The sequence below is a fragment of the Aulonocara sp. 'chitande type north' Nkhata Bay genome, linkage group LG19, assembly GCF_057382095.1.
Source record: "Aulonocara sp. 'chitande type north' Nkhata Bay isolate Kocher_YH1m ecotype deep benthic linkage group LG19, A_spYH_male_GT1.1, whole genome shotgun sequence".
Taxonomy (NCBI): domain Eukaryota; kingdom Metazoa; phylum Chordata; class Actinopteri; order Cichliformes; family Cichlidae; genus Aulonocara; species Aulonocara sp. 'chitande type north' Nkhata Bay.
Window position 1 is genome coordinate 20,581,182 of NC_141362.1, and position 27,781 is coordinate 20,608,962.

At 39.6% G+C, this 27,781-nt stretch overlaps 4 protein-coding genes across 7 annotated transcripts in view; 2 read left to right on the top strand and 2 right to left on the bottom strand.

Moving 5' to 3' along the window:
- The first annotated feature begins 4,272 nt into the window (after window positions 1-4,272).
- Window positions 4,273-14,085, top strand: LOC147306911 (adhesion G protein-coupled receptor F3-like). Of its 2 annotated transcripts, XM_086274331.1 has the most exons (17): window positions 4,273-4,358; window positions 6,787-6,835; window positions 6,940-7,069; window positions 7,169-7,321; window positions 7,415-7,521; window positions 7,631-7,689; window positions 7,778-7,902; window positions 8,268-8,489; window positions 8,696-8,953; window positions 9,050-9,187; window positions 10,504-10,612; window positions 10,822-10,897; window positions 11,135-11,320; window positions 11,647-12,966; window positions 13,058-13,099; window positions 13,374-13,409; window positions 13,490-14,085. In XM_086274331.1, the coding sequence occupies exons 1-17, from the start codon at window positions 4,330-4,332 to the stop codon at window positions 13,547-13,549; spliced, it is 3,099 nt and encodes a 1,032-aa protein (XP_086130457.1). In that variant the 5' UTR covers window positions 4,273-4,329; the 3' UTR covers window positions 13,550-14,085. The 2 variants fall into 2 exon arrangements, with proteins under 2 accessions (XP_086130457.1, XP_086130456.1); XM_086274330.1 differs by lacking the exon at window positions 4,273-4,358 and having other exon boundaries at window positions 6,746-6,835.
- ankrd66 (ankyrin repeat domain 66) lies at window positions 13,467-16,697 on the bottom strand. Its single transcript, XM_086274332.1, has 3 exons — window positions 16,535-16,697; window positions 14,113-14,341; window positions 13,467-14,002 (listed from the first exon to the last, which is right to left on the bottom strand). The coding sequence occupies exons 1-3, from the start codon at window positions 16,671-16,673 to the stop codon at window positions 13,855-13,857; spliced, it is 516 nt and encodes a 171-aa protein (XP_086130458.1). The 5' UTR covers window positions 16,674-16,697; the 3' UTR covers window positions 13,467-13,854.
- Window positions 16,524-27,781, top strand: part of smc6 (structural maintenance of chromosomes 6) — a 28,689-nt gene continuing 17,431 nt past the window's right edge. Inside the window, exons 1-2 of one of the 3 annotated variants that reach the window (XM_086274329.1) lie at window positions 16,524-16,734; window positions 18,260-18,336. The gene's annotated coding sequence lies outside the window, so the exon portion shown is untranslated. Of the gene's footprint in view, window positions 16,735-17,363; window positions 17,498-18,259; window positions 18,337-27,152; window positions 27,260-27,781 lie in introns of those variants that run through there. The other 2 variants (XM_086274328.1, XM_086274327.1) reach the window with 2 other exon arrangements.
- tdrd6b (tudor domain containing 6b) lies at window positions 18,462-26,739 on the bottom strand. Its single transcript, XM_086275423.1, has 4 exons — window positions 26,677-26,739; window positions 19,348-24,446; window positions 19,188-19,259; window positions 18,462-19,031 (listed from the first exon to the last, which is right to left on the bottom strand). Exons 2-3 carry the CDS (start codon window positions 24,419-24,421, stop codon window positions 19,213-19,215), a joined length of 5,121 nt encoding a protein of 1,706 aa, XP_086131549.1. The 5' UTR covers window positions 24,422-24,446; window positions 26,677-26,739; the 3' UTR covers window positions 18,462-19,031; window positions 19,188-19,212.

The window sequence follows — 27,781 nt, forward strand, 5'->3', positions numbered from 1 at the left end:
CACAAGTTCCCAGAATCCTTTGCGGTTTTACCCCTGAATGACGTCACATTTTCAATCTTTATCCTGGTGGGCCGGTCTCTAGTCAAAATGCCCGGGCCGATTTTTTGTCCCAGTCCAGCCTTGCCACCGGGCAAATGCCCGGTATGCCAGTCCAGCTATGCGGGGCGGTCCCTCTGGATTGGCAGACCGGGGTCCAATCTTTAAGAAGTGCAACTGGAGGTTGTGCTTCAACTACAGGGAGATCACACTCCATAGCCTCCCCAGGAAGGTCTATGCCAGGGTGCTGGAAAGGAGAGTTGACCCTTTAGTCAAACCTCAGATACAGGAGGAACAATGTGGTTTTCATCCACCAGGGCTGCCCTTTGATTCTGTTTATAAATTTTATGTGCAGAATTTCATCTGTGCTTTTTTCAGATGATGTGGTTCTGTCGGCTTTATCGGGTGGTGGCCTCTGGCTCTCACTGTAGTGGTTTGCATCCGAGTGTGAAGTGGAGGGAATGAGAATCAACATGAATGTGAGTGAGAATGAGAATCAAATTTGAGGTCTTAGCTGGAAAATGGTAGAGTGCTTACTGTGGGTCAGGACCAAATTGCTGCCCCAAGTGGAGGAGTTCAGCACCTCCCTTAGATACAGGGTGAGGAGTTCAGTAATTAGAGATGCGTAAAGTTTTTATTTAAAAAATAAAATAAAATAAGAGTTAGATACCTGACTCTCCAAATACATTTCCTGTAATGTGGGTACAATTCACATATTCCTACCAGCGTATGAACAGTCAGTTCCTGATACATATAATTTGACTGAAGATTTGTATGCTTGGAGTGAATAAGGTCCTTGTTTTAAGCTCAGGCCTCTAATGATTGTGCAAATTGGACCCAAAAACTAGGAGCCCTGCATTACAGAGCTCTGGGTCCTCAACAAAAAGGTTATATAATAATGTAAATAATGTAAAAATAAATATAGATGCTTGGTAGTGTGCTGATTTGCCACTAAAGTAACATCAAAAGTACATCCCCGTGAAACATTAAATTGGCTAGTTTCTACGTGTGGCTAACCATAGGCCACATTTTATCTCCTGCTAAATTTTCAGACAAACTCTTGTAATTCACCGTTTATCATTTGTATATTCTCCCAGTCCACGATGAAATAGAATAGAATAGAATTCAACTTTATTGTCATTGCACATGCACAGGTACAGGGCAACGAAATGCAGTTTGCATCCATCCAGAAGTGCTTTAGTGATATAGATATATTACAATATATATTAGCAATAATATAGATATGTGAGTATATTACAGAAATGGGTCTATTATGGTATGTTATAATGTCGTCCAGGTGAGATCCTCGGAGATGTGGACTCCCAGGAACTTGAAGCTGCTCACACGCTCCACAGCCGTCCCCTTAATGTGGATGGGTGGATGTGGGTCAGCATTCCTCCTGTAGTCCACGATGAGCTCCTTGGTCTTCTCGGTGTTAAGCAGCAGGTTGTTTCTGTCGCACCACTCAGCCAGACGATCCACCTCCTCCCTGTAGGCGGCCTCATCGTTGTCACTGATGAGGCCAATCACCGTGGTGTCATCTGCAAACTTAATGATGGTGTTGGAACCATCAGCAGGTCTGCAGTCGTGGGTGAAGAGGGAGTAGAGGAAAGGGCTCATCACACAGCCTTGTGGTACACCGGTGTTCATTGTGATGGTAGATGAGCAGCGGTTATCCAGCCGGACATGTTGGGGGCGGTTGGTCAGGAAGTCCAGTAACCATTTGCAGATGAGGGAACTGATGCCCAGGTCTGTCAGTTTCCTGATGAGTTGTGAGGGGTGGATTGTATTGAATGCTGAACTGAAGTCTATAAACAGCATTCTGGCGTAGGTGTTGTTGTTGTCCAGGTGTGAGAGGACAGAGTGCATTGCGATGGAGACTGCATCCTCTGTGCTCCTGTTCCGGCGGTATGCGAATTGGTGGGGGTCCAGGGTGGGGGGGAGACAGGATTTGAAGTGTGCTAGGACCAGTCGCTCTAAGCACTTAGTGATGATGGGGGTGAGTGCTACCGGGCGGTAATCATTGAGGCAAGATGGGTTGGAGTTTTTGGGTATCGGGACGATGGAGGTGGATTTGAAGCAGGCTGGTACCACAGCGTGGGCCAAGGACAGATTGAATATGTCTGTGAGCACTCCTGCAAGCTCCCCAGAACACGCTCTGAGAACACGCCCGGGGATGCCATCAGGGCCTGCAGCCTTGTGGACATTGATCCTGCTCAGCACCGCTCCTACATCGGTGGGGGAGAGAGTCATAGGTTGGTGGTCTGGCGTCATGTCTGCTTTGGTTGTGGTTGTGGGGTTCCCTCGCTCAAAACGAGCATAAAAGTTGTTGAGCTCGTTGAGGAAGGAGACATCAGAGGATGCGGGGGAGGGTTTGGTGGTCCTGTAGTCTGTAATGGTCTGGAGTCCTTGCCACATGCGTCGGGGGTTGGAGTTGGAGAAGTGTTCTTCTACCTTCTTTTTGTAATGGTGTTTGGCTTTTTTGATGCCCTTCTTTAGATTAGCCCTGGCTGTACTGTAGGCGTGTGCATCTCCAAATTCAAATTCAAATAAATTCAAATTCAAATTCAAATTTTATTTGTCACATACACAGTCATACACAGTACGATATGTAGTGAAATGCTTGGACAACTGCTCGTGACCTAAAGAAAACAAAAAAGGAAAGGCTATGAATAAGATAGGAAATAAATATGAAAAATTAAAAAGGGTAAATTTAACTAGGAAGGAATAAAATATAAATTAAGGTTAAAAATGAAATAACTGTACAACACAAATTAGAATGAAGGGTAAATTTAACTGGGAGAATAAGATAAAATATATAAATTAAAGTTGAAAATAAAATAACTGTACAACAAAATACACAATACACAATATAGAACTATATAAGAATGTATGAAGAAATCTAAATATAAATAAATATATACACAATAACAGCAGCTGTACAAGTATTAACTGGAAATGAAGAATATAGTGACCAGTGTTGTGCAAAAACAATGTCCAGAAAGTCCAGTGTGTGTGTAAGAACCATATGTGTGGGTCAGTACTGTGTGGTGGTGTGATTGAGAGACCGTATCGCCTGCGGGAAGAAGCTCCTCCTCAGTCTCTCTGTGTTGGTCTTCAGGGAGCGGAATCGCTTTCCTGACCTCAACAGAGAGAACAGTCTGTTGTTGGGATGGCTGAGGTCCTTCACGATCTTCCTGGCCTTGGTCCAGCACCGCCTGCTGTAGATTGAGTGCAGGTCAGGGAGCTCGGAGCGGATGGTGCGCTCAGCTGACCGCACAACCCTCTGTAGAGCTCCTGACCTAAAGGCAGTGTTGCGGGCCTTCAGGAGGAGACGAACATCCCGGTTCATCCAAGGCTTCTGGTTGGGGTACATGGTGATCCGTTTCTGGGTGGTGACACTGTCTGTGGTTTTGGAGATGTAATCCAGTACAGATGAGGCGTACTGGTCCAGGTCTGTGTGGGTGAACATATTCCAGTCTGTGTTTTTAAATCTGTCCTGGAGCACTGCGTCTGTCCCCTCTGGCCACACTTTAATTGTCCTCACAGCAGGTTTCACACGTTGGATGAGTGGTGAATACCGAGGTGTGAGGAACAGGGAGAGATGGTCCGATTGTCCAATGTGGGGGATACTCCAAATACTCCAAGAAATCCAAAAGAATTTCCTACATACAGTCAAAAGCATGTAAACAAACATCACATTAACACACGCCTACACTAGTGTGAAGCAGCAAGTTGGATGTTGAATAAATATAATACAGGTTATCGAGGGATTGCATGCCAATCCCAACTGAAGGCAAACGTGACAGATGTAAAAAAATAAAGTGGTTTTCATATATTAAATCATAAAAAATTATTTCATATATGAAAATGTCAACGTTATCAATCCCTTATCAACAAACAGTATATCAAAGACATTAGATTCATGTAAATTATACATTTTATGCATAGATAAGAGCATTCTATCAGAACGCTAAGCAAACAGCACAAAGCAAAGATGAAAACTTGAACAGACTTTAATGTGAGCATGCCATTGCATGTTTTTCTGTGCGCATAATTTCGAAGTGAAAATATATGCTAATACTATGGACACCAACATCATTCATTCTATTTTTGAAAGTCAAATTAGTCCTTCATAAGTCTTTTTAATTTGCATATGTATCTGCAGTAACCTCTTACAGTAACTCATCATATACTCCTATTACTAGACACCAGGTTTTAGTCTTCTGCCGACCTTGTAAGTTGCTGTAGGGAGAGCTCCATCAGTTGATAGTTCATCATTTCTGAGCACCGATGGGTCCGTCTACCATCTTGTACAGCAGGTTAGTGACGCTTTCACAAAAATGTTTGGATATGTGTGTAAAGTATCATTTAAAACGAATTGAAAATAGTGTTTTGAAACTTGGGATTGTTTTTTTGTTTTTTTGTTGTTGTTTTTTTTCTTTTCTTTTGCCTGTCCCGTTTGGCTCTTTTGCCATCAGAATTATTGTCTAAAGGCAAAGAAAGATGCCCAACAGATTTACTTTACCAAATTGACCATCCCAGCCTTGCCATAATGGTCCATTTGTGTCACCTTTTATTGTTTATTTTATTTTCACTTGCTGAATACGGGACAGACTTGACTGGGGGAAAGAAGGGGAGAAAGAAAGAGAAACAGCTGAGAAGAGGGACGGGGGAAAAGGGCAAAAAAACAAAAACCAACAGAATGGGCAGAAAAAGAAAAAGAAAATGCATCTATCGATCACCTGGATCACCTGTTGAGAAAGAAAAAAGAAAACAAGCAGAAGAGAACAAGAGTAATAGAATAAACAACATCACAATGATATATGGGAATATGACAGTAAATACTAAATGTTAAACATTATTGTGCAGCACATAAGATCAACAGAACACAGTGTGCTTTGAGGTAGGAGCCAAAAAGGGTGTAGTTTGTGGGTGTGATCACCCGTGTGTACACCTGTGAGCATGGACGCGCTTGTTTTTTTTTAAAAGGTTCCTTCATGTAATGATCTGCTAGAGGGTGTGGGGGGGCCACAGCCCCGTCCTCCAGGGCATGAAGCAGGTATGGAGGAGATCAAAACTCCAGACATCCAGAGGCCCCCAGAACACAAGAGACCAAGGAAGACCAACAGATGGGCAGCCGCGCCACTGTCCCAGAAAGAGCTGAGGAGAGTCCCAGATGAGGGCTCACTCAGCAGCCGCGGAGCAGAAGCCAGGGGGGGTTGCAGTGACGCGCCCGTGAGCTCCGCCGGAATTGTTTGTAAATGTATTTGAAGTTTGATGCTGATTTGTGGGTATGATTTCTGGCTGTCGGTCTGATAAGCGCCTCAGTGTCAGCTTTAAATGTAATTTTTTTTGTGTAATATATCAGGATATTTATATTAGAGCATTTTTACACTATTAATATTGGCAGTTTTCGATCATGTCCTTACTATCTTGGAGAAACTGAGACTGCAAAACTTCCTCTGGGATTAATAAAGTTTTCAGATTCTGAATCGCTTGGTTTGCTTGAGTATAAATGATATAACCTAAAACATAAAAAAATCTAAAACCTTTTTAAAAAATATTTTTAACCCTCTCCAGGCAGGCGTTGCCGATTTGCAACGGTTAAAAACTAACAACCTGATTACCCCACATACATTTTTTTTTTTACTCAGAAGTACCACTGCAGGACTTGGTTGTCCATTAGCAACTAAAACTTAATTTGACCCTGAGAGGGTTAAAGAAGGCTGTGCCGCATCACTTTTTTTGCTTTTGTGGTCCACATGTTTGCAGTGTGTGAAAGATTTGGACATTGGACAGGCCAGTTTAGGAGCCATACTGTACACGACCACATAAAATATGGTCTGACATGGTCTTGCTGTAATGAGTCTTTCAGAAGTGTTCTTGAGCCCAAGCAGTGATTTCCATACATAGTATTATATCACATCTCTTTTTAAATTGGATTGCACAGTGATGGAGTGGTTAGCTCTGTTAATTAAAAGCATGAAGGTCCTGGGTTTTAAGTCACCAGCCTGTTGGAGCTTTCTGCCTGGAGTTTGCGTGAGTTCCCCGTGATGCCGTGAGTTGCCACAGGGTGTGCCACACCCTACATTCAAAAGACAGCCAAGTTAGGTTAACATACTCTAAACTGGAGGGAGGTGTGAATGTGGGCATGAATAGTTCCTCTGTGTGATAGCCTGGCAGGATGGATGGAACGGTTTGTAATTCCAGGCTCAACAGTAATGGCCGTTCTATATTAGAGTTCAGCTTTGTCTCTTGTGTGTGGATTTGTTTTTACTATTTAATGTCTATCATACAACATAGAATCTACATTTCTTTTTCATTCTTAGAGTATTTTGTAGCTTGCTGCGGATATATTTTTCTCCCCAAAAAAGGTGTTTATGTTGTACTTGAACTATATTTAGTCAAATGATTACCAATCATTGCACCGCCTTTTTACACATCATCCAATTTTTTGGGAACTTACTTGTTTACAGAGCTAGTGCTGTAATACAAGCTAGACACACACTTTATCAGATACACCTGCACAGTTTAACTGTTCTTTCGAGATAAGCGGATTTCTTTGTACTGCATCATATTCAAATGTGTTTTTTTTCCTCTCTCATGTGTGCAAAACGGGAAAGATAAAGCGACAGAAAATCTTTTTCATGCATCACCTTCATTTGTTTTGAAGCGGAACATTTTAATTATAGCATGCTGTGTACTCCAAATGCTTTTTAAAAATATCATTTATTTTTCCCAAAACAGGATGTGGACCTTTTTATTTCTTTACATCTTGGGCATAAACTTCTGTCAGGTTTGTTGATTACACACAATTACACATTTTGATCTTAAAGTTCAACTGTATCATGAAATTAAAAAAAAAAAGAAGAAAAAAATGGAATCACTTTTCTTTCACAGGCTGATAATTCAACACAAATGCTTTATGCCAAACTGATAATAGACAAAAGTGCAATTGCAAATATCACGAGCATACTGAAGAATTTTACGTATAACAATACATTTGTTGTAGCACCTGTAATGACAACAGGTAAACTAATTTCCAATCTTCCACATCATGCTGTGATTTATGAAGAAAATACTTATATAACCTCTAGCTCTAACCCTGAATAACTCTTGTCCTCATAAGTGTGCACAAATGGTACCGGCAGCAAAGAATGTGAATGCAAACCAGACCACAGATGGAGCGATACTTTCTGTCAGTCTAATCCAAAATGTTGTGGCAATGCAACATGCACTTTGGATAAAAGTGCAGATGCAAAATGTGTCCTAAACACCACAGGTATTAAGTCAATTTAACTGTTTTTGCACATCTGGTTATTTGTGAGCATCAAGGTTAAAAGCATCCCCCAAAATGACATTTTCTTGCTCACAGTTACCATCACAGGGTCTCTTAGACTGCAGGGGTCTACATATACAGATTGTTTGGAAGATATAACAAACCCTAAATATGCAAAATGCAGTGATGGGTTGTTGACAAAGGTAATAATGTTTTTCTCAAAATGCATTTAAGTGTATACAGCATAATTTTTAACCTTGAAAATAGAAATTACTGTTATTCACTTTATTTCCATCCTTTGTTACCTCTTAGATGAAAACAGTGTACAGCACTCTGTGGGGATTTGACTTTTTAAACATTACAAGATTCAGGTATATTCGTGCAATTACAAATAAAATATTATGTTTTTACATTTATCTAATAAAAATGTAAAATCACTCTTTTTTTGTTTGTTTGAAGGATTGGTAGCGTCATTGCAGACTTTAAAATAATCATCGCCTCCAGCATCGATTCACAAGCTCTGATAAGTAATTCAGTAAAGATTGGCCAAAGTCTGTCCGCCTCACTTATTATGGAGACTTCAGGTAATGTAATCTTGCTGCAGAGGGGTGCATTGTACTGTATGCAAGAAATTCTTTCCAACATGTGAGTTTAAAAATTCTGTAAATTCTGTTCTCTTCTTAGTTCTCCATGATCATCATTTTCTGTCCACCAAAAAAAAAAAAAAAAACCCAAAGTGAAATCAGATTTGTTATGGATGCAATCATTACTCTGATGAAGATAAAATGAAAGTCACAGATCTTTATGCATCTAGTTTTAGTTTATAATAATTTTAAGATTTATTCTGTTGCTCCAAAACAGTACCTTCAATCTGCGGTGTTCACAGCACTGGATAGGTTTTTAAGTTTCAGGGACTGAAATTTCATTATTATTATTTTTTCCTCCACAGGTCTTGTCAACTTAAAGATGCCACCAATGCCTGTGCCTTATGGTGCCACCAACCAAGTGATCAGATGCACAACCAAAGAGGACCTGAAAATTTACCCACAATGGAGTATAATAAATAGCAAAGGGCAATATGACATAACTACTGGAACAGTTTCAACAGTTTATACATCATCACGAACTAACAGTATAGTCAACCTCAGTAACGTCACAGAACTCTGGAATGGTATGTATGAATGTTCCATTATATTATTATTGGTACTGTTAATAATTAAAGATGATACAATGATGGCAAAACAGAAGAAATGCACATGTGAAAGCCCCCCCCCCCCCCCCCCCCCCCCCCCAACCACCCCTCTATGGACCAGAAACAAACAGAATGAAAAGAATCAAAATCTGCTGGCTTTAACCCCACTTGTGTTTGCTTCTTAGGACAGTTCTCATGTATCTATCACCAAACGGGTAATTGCACCACATCAGGCTGTACAGTCAACATGTTACACAAAGCCAGTGCTCAACTGGATGTAGCACTATTACCGGACATTGACGTCTTCACGGAGCCATCATTTCCACGCTGTAAAACCGAAAATGATATTCTCCAAGCAAAAGCCAAATGTGAGATAAGCAATAGTACTGAACCTTATAATGTCACATGGGATGGAGGTCTCAAAGGCCAATTAGAAACTCAGAGTAAGTAATTTATTTGGTCTCATTTAATTTCAATTAAAATATTTATTATGCAAAATTGTTCTGAAAATACATGACATGAATATTCAATTCTTGCAGGCGGCAACATACTAGTTTATACAACTAGTAAAATAATCATCTGTGCTCATAGCACAAGTGTAGATACAACAGTGTGTACATTTACCAACAGACTTGGGAATGTAAGACAGGCTACAGTGCGCTTCAATATCATTTCCGGTATGTCTTTGTATTTTGCAATGGGAATTATTGAAGGCATAATTACCCACAAATGATCCCACAATGAAGTAAAAAAAAAAAGAACTAAGTAACTATAAAACTTTCAACAAACAAATGAATCTGATTTCATTCATTTGTGCCAGTTCACAACAACAGGTTCTGATATTTTAACATAAACTGCCTGAAACATTTTTAAATGATTACTTACCTTAAAGACAACAGTCAAATGAATCATTTTAAATGCCCCAAAACGATTCCTAATTCATTTCAAGAAAAATAAAAGATATACAAGTTTAAAAAGAAGTCACATATGTATCTTTAAGACACACATATGTTATTATGGGTTTTGTTTATATTTGTATTTTGTATAGATTAACAGGCTGTCAGTAAGTGTGAGCGCCTCAATAAAAGCAGATGTTTTGTCACTTTGCTGGTCTGGAGAATTCAGTAATGTGTTAATGCAAAAAAAAAGAAGCAAAAAGACATCAACAACTGTTACTCCCCATCTTGGGCTGGGTGATAAGGCCATTTACAAACAATTTTAGAAGTCAATCTTAGACTCTATGAGCCTCAGTTAGCATGTTAAATGTTGAAGTTAATCAGAATACAATTGGAAAAAGAAGAATAAGTATGGCTTGTTTTGTAAAGGCTGTCAGGAGTGATCTTCGTCTCTAAAAAATGAACATGGCAGCACAGCTTAGGTTTGAAAAACTGCAACTGAACAAACTACAAGACTTCAGGAACAATGTCCTTTGAAAGGTCAAGACCAGAGGGGAGAAGTTCTGGCAAAAAACAAACACAGCATATCATCACAAACAGCTCATGCCAACTGTCAGCACAATGAAGGGTTGATGTCCAGGTCCTGTGATGGGACAGGACCTGGGCACCTTTCAGTCACTGAGTCAACCATGAACGAATCTGTACTGTATTAGTTTCTAGAGTTGCATGTGAGGCCATTTGTTTATCTGAGGTTGCAATTATATAATTTCAGAACTTTCTATAGTCCAGACAAGTTTTTTAAATTACATCCTGATATATAAAACCTTGCAATTGAAAGAGGGTGCATGATATTAGTGTATAATAATATAGTAATTGTGACATACTGAATTATACTACATTGTAAAATACATTTGGGTAAAATCTGGCAAGGATTGTGCAGTCATGACTAAATTCTGGAAATACTTATTACTTCATTGAAGGATCAAATATTTATATATTTGTATGCTTTACAGGAAAAAAATTTTGTGACAAATTCAGTTTTAACAGTTTTAGAATATTGTCTTTGTAACTATATGAAATTTTCTTCCCTAAAACAGTAAATGATAAGTACTGTCCAGCTGAAGGTGACTGGGAAGCCACAAAAGCTACTTTTACTGCAGTTTTAAAATGCAAAAACTCTGCTGGGCAAAGAACAAGGATATGCGAGTAAGAATATAACCAATCATGTGTAGTATGTAATAATGTAAATAACAATAATAATAATTTATTTTTATTTATTTATTTGGATTAAAAGTTCTGTTTCTTTTACTGTCCAAAAACTATAATTGTTTGCATTTTGATTAAGGAAATTATTTAAGCAGTATATATATTAGAATTTATGTGTAACATTAAATTTTTTTAATTAATATTTTCAGCTTGGAGGGGAAATGGAGAAAGGAAGAATCAAGATGTGTGAACTTCGACCTCGACAATATACTGCAAAATGCAGTGGTAAGCCTAAATTTTATAACTGAGGTTATCATCTTTTCACTTTTTATTTTTTGATTTTGTTTTTTACACATGAAAGGAAAGTAATCGTATTAATATAAAGCAACAAATTATCCAACTGTTTTGCTATTTTTACAGGACAGGAAAATGGAAAGTACTCTAGTGTTTTTGTTAAAGTCGCTGACACAGTTACATCTGACACAGTTAAGCTTGCCTAATACATATGTGCTCTTGTTACAGATTTCTGGCACTGGACTTGGGGCATTAGAAAAAAATGCAGAGTCAATATTTTTTAGTCTTACCAATGCCACTCAAAATCCACAGACTATTAACACGTTTCCCAATTTGAATGCATCAGTTCAAGTGATCAGCACCATGTCTATCATTCTGACAAACCATGGTGTAAATGACACAACCACAAGTAACGTAAGCACCAAAGAATATCTTTGTTATTACTATTTAAAAACATTTAAAACATTAAGATCGATAAGTATAAATACTTGTATTTAAAGTTACAAACCTTAAGAGTTACAATGAAACAAATCTCCAGTATTGGTCAATGTATTTATTGCTATTTACATACATTAGTAGTACAGTATCACTATTTAACTTTTACACCAAGTTCATTGCTCATTTAAACCATATACCATAAAACAGCTGCTGACGAGTGACAACTAACTCATTTTTTATGATTAATCTTTAATGGGAACATCACAGCTATATGAGCTGCAAACCTTTGTCTTTCTTTTCAGAATTTCCTGGCCTCATCTAGTAATCTGCTGGATGGGTCTCTTGGAAACTCGTGGAATAATCCGAATCCTGAAAGCAACAAAACCCTGGCTGAGAAATATCTGCAGTCAGTAGAGGATTTAATTGCGATATCAAACATAAGTAATGATTCAAATCTAACTAACTTGCATGTACAGACATGCAGCGGAGATGAATGCACCAATACGGTGTTCAATGCCACAGTCACTGTTAAAAGCTCAGGAAATGGCATCGTAAAAACAGCTGGATTCAAATACCTGCAGGACTATTTGCCCAATACAACACATACATTTAACATCAACAGCATTGTTGTGTCAACAACCACTCAACGGGGAAAAGAAAACCTTGAGATTACACTAAAGTTCCCATTGCTCACACCAAGGCCTCGCCATTTTGAACTACAATGTGTCTCATGGAACTACAACCAGAGCAAATGGACAGATGAAGGATGTAAATGGGGGGGCGCTTCTAAACCTGACGAGTGCACTTGCAATCATCTGACTTCATTTGCCATTCTGATGTCTCGGTATCCCATTGAAATCCCTTACATGACCGAGATAACGTACGCTGGACTTTCTGCATCAGTGGTGTCACTCGTTATCAGCCTCCTGATAGAACTGATCGTCTGGAGCAAAGTAGTCAAGACAAATACTCTACATTTGCGCCATACCGCCCACGTGAACATTTCTCTTTGTTTGCTGGTGGCAGATTGCTGTTTTCTGGCATCTTCTCAACCAGAGATCATTTCAGAAATCTGGTGTAGAATTGCAGCTCTTCTGAAGCATTTCTGCTACCTGGCCATGTTCTTTTGGATGTTGAGCCTGAGCACCATGCTCCTTCATCAGGCAGTTTTCCTGTTTCACAAAGTGGGCAAGAAAACCTATCTGAGGTTCTCGTTGATCCTGGGCTACGTTTGTCCTTTTCTCATTGTTTTCATCACATTTCTCACCAACAACGGCGGCGCTCCAGGCACGTATTTCAGTTTGGAAACATGTTGGCTGGTTTATTCTGGACTTCTGAAAGGAACCATCTATACATTCATTCTCCCAGTTGGTATAATTGTTTTCATCAACTTGTTTGCCATGATAGTGGTAATCATGAAGCTTCTGGACCATAGGAGCAGAGAAAAGTCTCATGAGAAAGAAATACAGGCTGCCAAAACTGTCCTGAGATCAGTTATTCTTCTGACTCCAATCTTTGGTTTGCCATGGATTTTTGGATTTGCAACATTTAGTCTGGACCTCACAGCTGGAGCTGTGACTTTAGCTGTGAACTACGCTTTTGTTGTGCTCAATGCATTCCAGGTATGGTCACAATTATTAAACTGATCAGACTCAATATCTGTTCTGTTAAAAGTATTACTGTTTTTTTTAAATGCTTGTTTTTCTTTTCTAGGGTTTGTTTATTTTGTTGACCACGTGCCTGGGGGACAGAATGGTAAAGTCATTTACTTCTAGAGATAAGAGGCCTACCTAGTTTTAGTTAGATGCTGCTGTATCACTGTGATAACATTTGAATATATTTAAAGTTTGAAGCCAATGGCAGGAACGCATGATGTAAAATCCACAGCTGAATCAATGTCATTATTGTTGTAGTTGTTCTCAGGTTTATTCTGTGTTATTTCAATTATTTTAATGAAATTATTATCAACAGTCATCAAAAATATCCTTGAAAATGTTTTCATCAAATGTTTTTATTCTGATTTTCACAGACCCATGAAGCACTGCTGAATTCTTTCAGGAAAAAAGTAAGTGAACCACAGCTTGTTCGTAAATAACCATGGTAACTCATAATGAATGACGCACATCTGTTTCCTCTGTTCTGCAGGCTCCACCAACCATCAGCGAAAGCTCCACAAATTTGGAAACAACAACTAAAAAGTCCTAAACAACACCTGCACACATGTATACTCACAAAACACTACATTTAAATCAAATATATTCGATTCATGAGCTACATTTACTCTTTGATGTGACTGTTTCTTTGTTGTTTATTTTGTTTTACTTGCAGTAATACAAATCAGAAGTTTTAATAATTATTACACTTATCTGTCTTTCTTTGTTCAATATACATATTCATATGAAATGTGATTTAATAATACTGTACATTGCATGTTTTAAATAGCACTTAGCAGTGAAGAGCTGAAGGAAAACTCTCAGCTGAAAGGATAGAAGAAAACCTGCGTGAGGATTTTATTTCTGTAAATGGGATTTGGGCTCACATCTTGCTTCAGTTTTTAAGTTTTCTTTGTCCCGTTCTGCCCACTCCTCATCTGTGTCATCCACTGAAACCCCTTCTCGCGCTGATAGCTTGCGATAAACCTCGCACTCTATCTCTGCTCTGTAACACACAAAACAAGACCATATATTAATCATGTACAAGCATTATATTATATATAGTTTATTGTTATTAAAATTACAACAATTTGAGAACCGGGCTTCATGTCATACTTTTTAAGGAATCTAACACAGTCTTGGTGTCCGTATATCTCGGCTATACGCGCTGGCTTGTCTCCACAGCAGTCCTCCTTATCAATAGGTGCATGGAGTGAGTGCAGCAACCGCAGCACTGCCAGCCGACCAGACTCTGCAGCAAAATGGGCAGGGGTCCACCCATACTCTGTCCTCAGGCATGGTCTGGCTCCATGCTTTATAAGTATCCTCACCATTTCTGTGTGTCCTATGGAAAGATATAATTAGTTTGTGAGCAAGTTAAGAATACTTATTTTGATGAATTAGGGCTATTGGGGAAATTAAACAATATTGTGCAGAGTGTTTTATAAACGTTTTCAGGGACCCTCCTTAAGGTTTTGGCTCACTCATTTCTCTCCCTGTAAAAAACAGCAGCTGGACCTTTAGCTAGGAGCATGCCTGACACACAAAAAGCCACTCTTTTCATGCGTCTCCTCTCCTGTAGTGCTGATGAAGTACAGATTTTTCTCTAAAAATGTAGGGAGAAAAAGTAAAAAGGTAGTCATAAATACTCAAGTAAAGTGCAGAGAACGGAAAATTCTATTTAAGTACAGTAACAAAGTATATTTACTCCAGCAGTGTGGAGAATCTCACAATGGCTTCACCTAAAACCTTTGCTAATAATGGCCCACACCCTTTTTCAAGGTGTGAAAAAGGGTGTGGGCCATAGCAGAGGTTTTGGGTGAAACCATTGTGAGACCTTGCCTCGCCCTAAATAGCCAGAAAACCTGAAAAGAGACCTCTCTATGTTTGAAATCTTGGGAGATGTTGTCTTTGTCTATTGTGTGTGTGTGAAAAAGCCACCTTTCATCAATAGTGGGTCAATGACCCTCTTAAGGGACAACTCACACTTGGGACTCTCCACCATTTGGTCTTAGAACTGAACAAGCTTCTCGGATGAGAGGCGAAACATCTTCAAGAAAAGTCCAGTCACGTTTTTTCCTTGATTCCTCTAAAAAAATGGTCAGGTACAAGGACCGGACTGAAAATGAGTAAAAAAGCAGGCCAAGCATGTCCAAATAATGTTGAAAGACTGGAAAACTATTGCTGAGGTCAAGGTAGTGGTTTCGGTAAAAATTTACGAACAAGTCTGGCACCTTGGAAGCAAAATATAAAGAAATGAGGTGTAGTGCAAGGCTTTTGTACAGTGCCGCACATGCCTAAAAGTACTGCGTTTCTGCAATCTGATTGGCTCATTAGAAATGACAATAAACGAGATGTTGAAAAGGTGTACCTAAAAAAATTGGCTATAGTGTGTAATCACAGTTTTAACATACAAGCACAAAAAAGACATTGTTGAATATTTAGAGACTGGTCTGGACGCAGCAACTCAAAACTCTGATTCTTAGCAAACTACAAGGTTGGCCTGTAGCTCCCATGTTGGCTCACATTTTGTTTTTTGTCTCAGATGGCCTGACTCAGCAGCTGAGGGTAAATGCAGTTTCTGAATTTGCCTTTGCCCAACAAGTGCAGGAATGGCTCCTATATGCTCCAGATCAGATGGGTGGTGCAGGACACCCAATATCCAGCCCCATTCCAGAGTAAATTAGAATCAATGAATTCAAAATAATACACTGAACAAAAAAAAAGTTTTTATATAATAAACTGTTCTTAATTGATGCAAAGATAAAACGTAATGCTTAATAATATTGGGATATTATTATGGACATGTTAAATTGTAACATAATGTTTAACAGATAATGGTTATCCTGTTTTTAGATCATACACAACTGTCTTATGCACAGGTTTAAATGCTGATGATAATTTGCAGTGGTTTAGTATTAGTCCTGTTGATTTTTAAAGGATTATTTCATTGTTGCTTCACTATTAACGGAGCATGCAAAAGTGATGGAAAAATCAACATCAGAATTCAACACTGATTCACTTTTAACAGAGGGTGAAAAATTGATATAAAATAAATGTTCAACATCAATGTTGAACTTTAAAATGTATTTTATCCGACTCTGATATTGTTTCAATATTAATGTAGTTTAAAAATTTGATGTAATGTCAGATTTCAATGTTGAATCAATAGAATTGAGGAAAGGGCTTTTTTTTGTCAAGCTTTTACAGAAAAATCGTCATCTTTATGGCTATTAAAGGAGAAACTGTTTCCAAAGTATTTTTTAATGAATGCTGTCTACTGTATTAAATATTTAGTGAAAAGGCAGCTCTAACAAATATTCATGAATTCCGACTTTGTGCCTAAATCGTTTTTACGCACGGTATAAAGCGCAGTTTAGTGTACTGACACTAACATTTATGTTGCATAAACAGCGTACACGTGGTCTAATCACATTTTTCATTTTCCAGCGAATGCGAACAGGTAATTTGAGCCCAAGACTTGCGCAGTCACCAGGGGACACGGATACGCCTCATTTTCACGTATTTAACGAACTACCTTTAGCCGCTGCCCAGTGGAGAGGTGTCTTGCTGTACCAGTCGATGTCTTTCTGGTTGGGATTGCACTTATTTTCCCTCAGAAGCTCCTCAACTTGATCACAGTCGCCTGCTGCTGCAGCTTGGTGCAACTCTGACATTTTAACCTAGCAACAGTGGATCCTAGCAACGGATCAACACTAGATGGCTCCTAACCTGAAGGTAAAAACGCGGAAAGGAAACCAGGGCGTGTCTAGATCGTTATCAATAATAATAATATATTAATAAAAATATATTATTATTATTCAAAAACAGCAAGGACGCGATTTAAGTAAGGCTAGCCTGTCTTAGGAAGTGAAAACTCATTTTATGTGCTATAACAAGTAAAAAAAAGGTAACACAATCCACATTGTGTCTGTTTTTAGTGTGGAAATAAATCAGGCTAACATTTTAAGTGTCCTGTGCTTCACAGATATAGCCAGATTCTTAATTAATTGCTTTATTAGTTACAACATTATTTTATTCACATTCATGACTCTATACTGGTTTTCCACATGTGCTGACAAACAATTCCCAGATCTAATGGGCCTACATGAAGCACATTTATTACCCCAGTACATTTTTTCTTGACTTTAGTCATTTTGAACCTGCCACACATGTATCCCTTCCAGAGATGGGCAGTAACGAGTTACTGTAATCTGATTACTTTTTTCAAGTAACGAGTAAAGTAAGGGATTACTATTGCAAAAACGGTAATTAGATTACCGTTACTTTCCCGTAGGAACGCTGCGTTACTGCATTACTAAAACCCTGATTTTCTTGCAAGTGTAAAACTTCTTTTTACAGTGAAAAAAACCACCTAAACTTCCAAGCAAGCACCGGGAGTGCGCTACCACGTAATGGGAAACTCACGGATTCTTCCACTGACCGCTGCGGCTCACCTGCACCGGGGCAAACCTCTGCCTACGCCACTCCTGCTTTACAGGTGAAAATAGAGCAACAGGACCGCTAGTCTTTGATGTTATTTATTTTCTGCTGTGTTTTACTTGCATCTATTTGAAAGACTGAGTGTAAACACAAAAAAATAAAAAATAAATTATGTGCTGGAATGTGCAGAAAATAGGTTTAAATGTTAAACAAATTTCTTCCAGTCAGAGAATGTTGCATATAATTTAATTTTTGCTTGATGCATAAAGTTAAAAGATTAAAACTAATAAAACAAGTTTTAAAAAAAGACTTTTCCATTTGATTACCTTTTGTATGATGGATTATGCAGAAAAAGTGGGCTGAAAGATCTATTGCTTTATTACCTATTCAGGTTGTAAATCGTGTTTTTAAAAAGTAACTAAGTAATTAATTACTTTTGAAAATAAGTAATCAGTAAAGTAACGGGAATACTTTTGGGGGGAAGTAATCAGTAATTAGTTACTGATTACTTTTTTCAAGTAACTTGACCAACACTGATCCCTTCATCTAGATTCAAGACTTTGAAGACATGCTCTCTACTTTTAAGATTACGCTTAAATCTTTCCTTTCTGATAAAGCTTATAGTTAGGGCTGGTTCAGCCTGAACATCTCGCCATTAAAGGCTCGGGCTTGTGGAGGGGCTTCCTAAATGCACCGAGCATTTCTTCCCCAGGTGTTTATACACCACTGCAGCATGTCATTAATGTTAATTTTCATGCCACAGTCGATTTTTGTCTCATCTCTCTGTGTGTGCCCTTTTTCTCTTTCCTTTCTGCCCCAGACAGTTGCAGCAGATGGCTTCCCCCTCCCTGAGCCTGGTTCTGCTCAACGTTTCTTCCCATTAGAAGTTTCTAAACTGTAAGGAGTTTTTTTTTCAATCTCAAAAATTACTTAGATAATACCCCATGAGCCAGCACTGATAGTTTGAGTTTTCCACTCAGAGATTCTACGTTAAGACATAAAGTGCCTTAAAGTGACCGTTGTTTCATAAATGAAATGCCAAATAAATATCCATAGAAAAAAAAAATTAAAATTAAACAGCACCAATTGTTAATGCTCAAATCTTTATTATAAGCAAATGCAAGTCATTTTGGATTAAAAGTGAAAACTGCTCTAGGAATCAAACCATCTTTAAGGATTGTCAAAAAACAAAAATATGACTCTGTACGCGTTTCTAGAGACTTGACCTGGTAAAGAATATTATAACCTGTTATAACAATAAATCCAAACAAATCTAAAAGCTATAAAAGCTAAGACTAAATCCCTTTTATTTATACATTCATCTTGATGATTTGGTTGTAGAGATTTATTCCAAGTCTGCATTACTGTTCTTTTAATCAGAGTACAAATGCTAAGCAGCTGCAAATCTGCCAGCCAATGCAGTCTGCAAAACTATCTGTTCAAATGTTTAGAAACCATGAAAATAAATAAACAAACCAGTTTTAATCTATGTAAACACTTTATTGGGACAAATATAAAAATAAAAAATGTAATAAGACAAATTGTTACTTCATATTGAAACAACGTATCAGACACATTTTGGCTCCCCAGAGCTGGAAGAAACAAAGAAAGATTTTTTTTAGTGCTGTCATTAATTCTCCATTTCTGGAAATTTACTTTTGATAGATAATTCATCTGTGAGTTGCTATTAATAATACATAAAAAAAAGAAGCATTTATCAAAAAGAGACCTTTATGTATTAAACGTACCGATTGCCGTATCACTTGACAGCTTTTAAGCCTCGTCAATCTCATCCTTGGCACTGGTTTCATCCTTGTATACTGAAAAAAAAAAAAAAAAGTCAAGATAAACTAAACTAGCAAAGGACCTTTCAGTCATTTCAGTAACACTAACTAGCAGTCTACTAACCTGATTCCACACTTTCTGCCAAGGCACCATCTCTGGCCACTCCTTTCCAGTATTTGTGCATTTGTTTGTTCACATTCACTCCCTCACACTCAATTTTAACGTGATACTGAGGAACAGTGATGTCCGAGTGGTCTCCGATGCTGATTACTGTCAGTCTGAGTGGTTTATTAATCACAAGGTTGAAAAAGTCATCATAAACTGTGTCATCCCAAGACTCCTCAGACTCCTTAAATCCATTTAAGCAGCACAAAAAGGCCTGAGGAGCCTTCTCCAACAGAGTCTGAGGCAGTGATCTTATATCACCGATGTCAACTTGAGACTCATTTCCATAGTCAATGAACACAACATGCAGTGAAGTTTCAGCGTTCTCAATAACCTGGGCTCTGTACCATTGGTTGTCATCGGAATACAGAGCGAGGCATGGACTGCCTGGACCAGGAGTCTCAGGGAACAGTTTCTGCTGTGCCTCTCCTGCTTCCTGAGCAAGCTGCGACACTTTGCAGAGGTCCTCTGTGTTGGCATATTGACACCAGAAGAAATGTGGTCCCACGATACAAGATGCATATACCATCTCTGTATCGTTGGGGGAAAGTCGCGGCTCTTTGTACATGCATTTAAAAACATTTTCTTCTGCAACGCAAATTTGTTTCACATCAGGTTCAGTCTGACCACCCTGTGGGAGGTTTTCTGTTTGATGGCTTTCAGCATCAACACATTCTTCTGTAACCGGATTCCAGTATTTCTGCATTAGTGTGTTCACAGCCACTCCTTCACACTCAATTTCAACATGATACTGAGGAACACCAACCTTTGAGTGGTTTCCTATGCTGATTACTCTGAGATTAAGTGGTTTATTAATCAAAAGAGTGTAAAAGTCATCGTAAACTGAGTCATTCCAGGAGCCCTCGGACTCCTTAAATCCATTTAAGCAGCACAAAAAGGCCTGAGGAGCCTTTTCCAGCAGAGGCTGGGATAATGATCTGATGTTCCTGATGTCAATCTCGGACTCGCTTCCATAGTCAATGAACAAAACATGCAGTGTGCTGTCCGCTTTCTCAATTACTTGGGCTCTGTACCATTGGTTGTCACTGGAATATAGAGCGAGGCATGGACTCCCTGGATGGGGAGTCTCATGGAGCATCGTGTCCTTCTGTGCCTCTCCTGCTTCCTGAACAAGCTGTGACACTTCACGGAGACCTTCTGTGTTGGCATACTGGCACCAGAAGTAAAAGGGATCCCCAATGCAAGAAGCATATACAGTCTCTGCATCGATTTGGGAAAGCTGTGGCTCTTTGTACATGCAAAGATTGTCATTTCCTTTGGGAGCATCAAAATGAGTTGTGTTGTTCTCAGTTTGAATGCCTTGGGAGAAACTTTCTGCTTGATCAGTCTGGTTCTCTGAATTTTCTCCTGACAGTGATTTCCTGTTTTCCTGCACTAAGCTACTGATGAACATCTTAACACATTCAATATTCACTGCATATTGAGGAACCGCCATCTCTGAATACTTTTCCTTATTAATGACTGTCAATTTGAGCGGCTTATCAACCACAAGATTGTAGAAGTCATCATACACGTCATCGTCCCAGGAGCCTTCACACTCAAAGCCATCTAGAAAGCAAAGAAATGCCTGAGGAGGAATCTCCAGCAGATGCTGGGGTATTGACCTCACATCTTTAATGCTAACTTCAGACTCATTTCCATAGTCAATAAATAGAACATCGAGAGTACTGTTAGTCTTTTGAATTACTTGAGCTCTGTACCACTGGTTGTCACTGGAAAAGAGAGCAAGGCATGGACTTCCAGGCACCAGTACCTCAGGAAAAACTGCGTCTTGAATTTGCCCAGTTTCCTGAGCAAGCTTTGATATCATGTTGAGATCTTCAGTGTTGTACTGACACCAGAAATAATGTGGTCCAACAATGCAGGAAGCGTACACGTCCTCAATCCGTTTTTGAGAAATATTTGGCCAATTGTACATGCAGATGGTCAAGTTTTTCTCAAGGTAAGAATTGGAGTGCTGTGTGTCTGAGTCACTGTGGCAAATCTGAACAGAAGTCTCTGCCACAGTTTTGTCTTCAAGAGTGACAAGCATTATGGGTTTTGTTCCTTCATCCAAAACCGTTGCATGCTCAATCCGTGGTGAAGCGACATTAGCTGTGGATTTTGAACTCCCCTTTAAATCATCTGCAGCAGACATCCTATCGTTACCATGGACTCCATTTTGTCCTGCTGTCTCCACCAATACTGATTCTTGTGCTGAACAGCCTTTGTTCAAGCTGTTAAAGTGGTGCTGGTCAGTCTGCTGATTGACATCGGTCATTTTGTTTTGTTTAGTTTTAGCCATCCTCTCTCTGACTTTCATATTCACACTCACTGAGCCATCATACAGTTCAACAATTAGCTTTCCATTTTCCACTTTTGCCACGGAAATGGTGAAACTACGGCCAACAGCACGATCTGCAAACCACTGGTTGACCTCCTGGGGTAATTCTGCAGGGACATCAAACAGTCCGAGGGGAATAGCTTGCACTGGACATGACCTGGCCACGCTCGCTTCAGTGGGAAAGGGACAGATATCAGTTTCACTGACTACAAGAGTATCCCCATAGTCCACAAAGTGCACTTTGTGCTTTGGAGTTATTTCTACTACTTGACCTCTGTTCCACTCATTATCAGTGTACCTTGCAAAGCACAAGCTACTGAGTCCAAGAGTCTGATCTGAGCGCTGTGGCTCACTAAGGAGTTGTGCAACACTTTCCATCAATTTGTCAAACAATTTAGCATTCCTGTCCAGTTGGCAGTAGAAGTGATTGACAGTCTCTGAAGACGTTATCCACACATTTTCTTTACCACCCACCTCAATATTATATGTGGAGTAATTGTACACATCAGATGTGACTTGTGGAGGAGATTGCAGATGTGCCTCAGACTGTGCACATTTCTTATCCAGAAGCTCGCGTGCACTACCAGATGCAGTCTGAATGTCTACCATATTAAGCAGCAGACCTTCTTCATCAGATTCCACTGCCTTTACAACGCATTTCAAACTACTGTCTGTCGACGCACTTAAATCCACAAACTTGTGAAACTCTGCTAAGGCATCGCTATTCCAAGTAGTGGTAACGGGATAAGTAGGACTCTTCAGACTGAATAAGCAACATGGGAAAGCCTGAGTACTTAGCCGCAAGAAAGCTGGATCAATGGGGTGCACATCTTGCAGAGGGACCTTTTGAATTTGACCATAGTCTATAAATCTCACGTCTACAACAGGTGAATTGCTATTAGCAACGATCCTTGCTCTGTACCACATGTTATCATCTGGATTACGGGCAACGCAGATGGACTGAATAAGTGGCTGAGAGCGGGCGGATGAATAGTGATTTTGCAGATCTTGCATAAGGCATCTGAGGGAGTCGTCATCTTCTGTTATTTGACACCAGAACTTCTGTAGGCTTTCAATGCAAGACACCTTTACAGTGACACTACTTCCTACAGTGAATGCACTGTCATGACAAGCACTTTGCAACTCAGAGCAGAAACTTGATGCAGTATTCCCATTGCAATCTACTGCAGGTTCAGAGCTTGCTTTCATATAAATGTCACCGTTACAAGAAGGAGATGCACACTCTTGTCCACCATTGACCGTTTTGTTTTTGGAGCTTGGCGCAGTTCCCTCCGGTATACCATCAGGAATGACATGGACTTTGTTCTGTAAATTCATGCATTGTTCATCTTCAAGTAAACTGAGAATGGATGAGTTAAGAGATTCATTCTGGACAATTAAATCCTGCTCAAGCTTAGAGAGGGGAATAAAGTCTGCCTTCTCCAGAAAAGAACTGTTGACACAGGTAGCATTAGCTGCATAGAGTGTAACATTATAGACATCTTGAGTCGCATCATAGTGGTCAAACGTCACCACCACAGTCTTGTTCAGCAGGAGTGATTTCAACAAATCTGTCTGCACTGCAGTCCACTCTCTGCCATTTTCTTTTATTCCATTTAGAGAACAACGATATGTGATAACTGGCATTCTCAGGAATTTGCCAGCCAGTGGCCTGATGTCTTCAACAGGCACCAAGTCATTTTTTCCTTCATCCACATGAAAAACTTTTACAGCACCATCACAGGTCTCAATGTTTTGCTTTAGTAATGAGCGGTACCATCTGCCATCTGTCCCTTTAGCAGCACATGGATCCCCACAGCTCTGCGGAAGTTCCTCTCCAAAACTAGAGCTCTCTTCATAGTGTTGATGGATCTGTTCAGACAATATCTTCACTGCTTTTGAAAGAATAACAAGCTGGCAAAAAACATTTTCTGGATCAATTACCTCAGTCACATAAACCGTTTCCAAAATGTCAGTAAGCAGCTCTGGGTAAAAGTATTGGTTATGTTTAGCAAATTGGCTGCTAACATTCAGGCTCTGTTCCTGTGTTACATCAAAGGCCTCAGAAGACTCATCATTGGGCAAATTTAGACATTTCAGTACAATATTTTTAAATTCCTCCACTGGGATCTTCTTTGCAACTCTAGACTTGCACATGTGCTTCGAAACAACTGGTATGTCAAGGAGAATTGTCCTATCCGGCATCAGTACATATTGAACGAGTCCCCTAAACTTCTTCCCAGGCAGAGACATCAAAAACTTTGTAGCTCTATGAGGGAAATTTTTCTCAAGGGACAAGATATTTGCAAGTATGCAACATTCGATTTCAGGAGGCAGGAGAAAGCTGTCATTTTGAGCCCATGCTAAAACTGCACTTGTGGCAGTGTGGGGCTGCCCCTGATCAATTAGAAAAAGACTGTATGTTTGACTTTCAATCGATACGATCCGAGCTCTGTGCCAGGTTTCGTTGATGCAGACCAGACAGAGATCCCCTGGTTTCCCTTCTAATCCAGAAAACTTCCTGTGAGGAGTCTGAATTTCCTCTCTCATCTGCTCGTAAATGTGTTTCTTCTCATCATCCATGTTTACCCATAATTCCACAAGACCACAGTTGGGTTTCAGGTTCACCCTGGTGATGAGAACAGAGATTTCTGTTCCTGGTGCTGGAAGCCCGGGAATTGAACACATCGTGAAGCTTAGACATCAAATATATCTGCAAAATAGTAAAGACAAATGTGTTACGACTTAAGAAAAAAAAAAAAAAAAACTTCAGTCCATTATTTTTTTTAAAGGCACTTAAATTGTACTAAACTGTAGTGTGGCCTAGGTTACTACCACTCTGCATTTAATGATAGCAGCCCCTCCCCGAGCCTGGTTATGGTGGAAGGTTCTTCTTCCCATTGTTGCCAAGTGCTTGTTCACAGGCGGTCATCTGATTGTTGGGGTTTTCTCTGTATTATTGTAGGATCTTAAACTTCCAATATAAATAACTGAAAAGGCGATGCTATTGTGAGTTCAACAGCATACAGATTTGAATTATATTCAGTTTTATACAAATAAGACTGAACTGACTTCACAACTGCTGCAACGCCATGTACTGTGGGATCGATATAGTTCCTTATTTTTAAAATGCAACTTTTACATTTTGATGATGGTGCATGCATTTTTGTGTTATAGTCATCTATGTCAGAACTGTTAGCAGAGAAACAAAGTAACACTTTGCATAATTTCCATGAGATAGCAATTTTTGTTATTTTCTAACCATTAACCAACCAAAACGTATATAATCTGAACTGACTTTGCAGTAATTTCTAATGTAACTGGAAAAGTTGTTAAACACACCAGATGATTATTTGGCCACATGTGCATTCAACTATTTTACTTATGCATTTATCTCATTGCTTATTCTTATAAGAAGAGGATTATTATTCAGGTCTGTATGTCTTGGGCTGCAGAGGAGTCTCAGGTTTCTTAAAAACATTCACTTGTTGGACTGTTTAACCGCTCACTTAACTGACAACAGCAGATGAACAAAAACAAATATGATGATAGAGAGAAACAAATTTGTGCCATTTAAACCACTCAAAAAAAAAATGCAGCAGCTGTTTGAGTTCTTTTTGACCTACTGTGATCTACTAACAACTAATGTGCAATTTAATCTAACTTCAATCAGGCCACAGAATTGCAGTGAGACTGGTGGTGTTCATTTACAAAACAAACAAGCTATATGGTAAATGGCCTGTATTTATATAGAGCTTTACTTAGTCCCTAAGGACCCCAAAGTGCTTTAAACAACCAGTCATCCACCCATTCGCACACACATTCACACACTGGTGATGGCAAGCTACATTGTAGCCACAGCCACCCTGGGGCGCACTGACAGAGGTGAGGCTGCCGAACACTGGCGCCACCAGTCATACACAGGACTTAATGACCCATCTCATTATTAGCACATTAAAAACTACACATAAAGACAGCTCAGGCAGCCTGATGAGGAGAGACACAATCAGGATCAGGTGAGAAAGCAGATCATTTAAATTTCACAACACTGGCATTCGGTGCCATCTACTGTCCATCTGCAGAACATGCCAACATTTTTAAAAGATATAACTTTAAGTTTATTCAGGTGAAAGATGTCTATCCAGGTATGCTTTTCCTGCACTGGCACTGTGTTTGGGGTCATTGTCATGCTTAAAAATAAAGCTGCTGCCAATCAGACGCAGATGGTGTTGTATTGTGGATCAAAATCTGATGCTAAGAGACCACCAGCACCACTGGCTGAAATGCAGCTTTAACATGTTTTACAGATGGCTGTAGACACTCACTGTTGTACCTCTCTCTCTGGACCTCCTTTGTACAACCACTGGAACCAAAAATGTCAAACTTGGATTCCTCACTCTTTTCTTAAAGCTTAGATGTGTAACCTTCACTGTTTGTCTGCTGTTGATAGTTTTAGGCCTGAAACGTTTTTGGCCACCACAAACATCTTTTAACAAATACTGCAGACTTTGCATAGATATGCTAAGTTTTCGGGGAATAGGTCTTTGGGAATCACCTTGTTGGTGCAAAAATAAACAGTCTACTAGCCTCAAGTGCCTAAAGATACAATTCAGTATTGGTTATTTACTAAGCTGTCTATGATGTGTCACCAACACTGATTCAAAGCTTGAGTTACGGGACTATTTTTAATGCTTGAATGACTCATAGATCAAGAAAAAAAGAAAAGAAAACATGAGGTGACCAAAGAAAACGTTTGAAAAATCTTCAGAAAGTCTGAAGATAAATTGCTCAGGTCTGTTTTTTTTCCTGGCGTATTGCAAGCAAAATAAAATTAAGGGTAGTTTAAGACTTTTGTCACCAAAAGTGCCCGTCGCTTCACAGTTTAGTTTGCGTTCTTTTTCACATGTGTTACACGGATCTTCAGCTTAATTTTTTTTTCTCACCACGTCTGCTGCAGGCAACACGTCTCATCTTGTTCCTGTCGTTAAACTGAACTGGGATCCGGTAGGAGGAGGACATGGGGGCGTGCACTCACGCCTTTTAAAGGCTTCGATGAGCCATGACACAAAATCCTCCCGGAGATCAATGTGTTTGCATTTTTGTTGTTGTTTTCTTTTCGTTTTTTTAATAAAATAAAATAAAATATAGAGTCTAACTCCACATGCAGCACCATTTAAAGCCCCGGTCCCTCCCTCCACTTCCTCTCTCACTCCCCCGGCTTTTCTATTTTCAGCCAAAACAAAAACAAAACGGGAAAAACTGTTACATTTGTTTTGAACGCGCGCGCGCGCGCGCGCACACACACACGGCCACGCACGCACACAGGTGGGTGCCGAGCAATGATGCCGAGCCAATCACGCTGCACGCTTCGTGTTCCGTGTTTAGAACCGAAATCACACCCACAACTGTCACGGCAGCGGCTCGTTTTCCACGCAGTCACACCGTACGACCAGGAAGTCGTAAAGCGACGCACACTCTTCCCGTGATCATAATATTTTTGAAGGCTTCCCACGAGATCGAGCGATGGTAGGCGACTTCTAACAAGGTGCTATATTGTTCGTGATCCACGAGAGCTGAGCTCTAGCGGAGGTCTGCAGGGGGGTTGTGAGACAAAGAGCTGGACTTTGGTGTGCACTTTTGGAAACTGTTTTCTCACTGAGCTCAGAGGCTCTTACATGTTGGTGCAGCTGGCATAGCAGATCCAGCTCATTGTGACCTATAGATGCAGCGTAGCTCGGCTTGCTGGTGCCTGTAGTTATGTAGAGTTGCATGTGGAAGCAAAACGCTTAGCTACATGTTGCACTGCTGATCATCTATTTGTATCGCCGCTGAATCTGCTAGTTTAGGTGGCGGCTTCCTGACTTCAAGTCAAAATGCATATTTCTTTATTTTTACATGCTGACTCTATGAGAAATTAGTTTTCACCACTGTGTAAGCTTCCCTATACATTTTTGGTGCCGTCTCCAAACTGCTGCATGTCTCGCTGACATATTTACACTTCTGATTGCAAATTTAAACAAGGAACTACTACTAATACTGATGGCTTAT

What these genes read in the sequence shown, in the direction of transcription:
- LOC147306911 (XM_086274330.1), top strand. Translation starts at nt 6,749, where the DNA reads ATGCTTTTTAAAAATATCATTTATTTTTCCCAAAACAGGATGTGGACC. An exon ending in AGGCCAATTAGAAACTCAGA is followed by an intron (nt 8,954 to 9,049) that starts GTAAGTAATTTA and finishes CAATTCTTGCAG; the next exon opens with GCGGCAACATACTAGTTTAT. An exon ending in ATATACTGCAAAATGCAGTG is followed by an intron (nt 10,898 to 11,134) that starts GTAAGCCTAAAT and finishes CTCTTGTTACAG; the next exon opens with ATTTCTGGCACTGGACTTGG.
- ankrd66 (XM_086274332.1), bottom strand. Translation starts at nt 16,673, where the DNA reads ATGTCAGAGTTGCACCAAGCTGCAGCAGCAGGCGACTGTGATCAAGTT. An exon ending in CCACTGGGCAGCGGCTAAAG is followed by an intron (nt 14,342 to 16,534) that starts GTAGTTCGTTAA and finishes ATCTTTCCATAG; the next exon opens with GACACACAGAAATGGTGAGG. An exon ending in TGTGTTAGATTCCTTAAAAA is followed by an intron (nt 14,003 to 14,112) that starts GTATGACATGAA and finishes TGTGTGTTACAG; the next exon opens with AGCAGAGATAGAGTGCGAGG.
- tdrd6b (XM_086275423.1), bottom strand. Translation starts at nt 24,421, where the DNA reads ATGTGTTCAATTCCCGGGCTTCCAGCACCAGGAACAGAAATCTCTGTT. An exon ending in GGCAGAAAGTGTGGAATCAG is followed by an intron (nt 19,260 to 19,347) that starts GTTAGTAGACTG and finishes TTTTTTTTTCAG; the next exon opens with TATACAAGGATGAAACCAGT.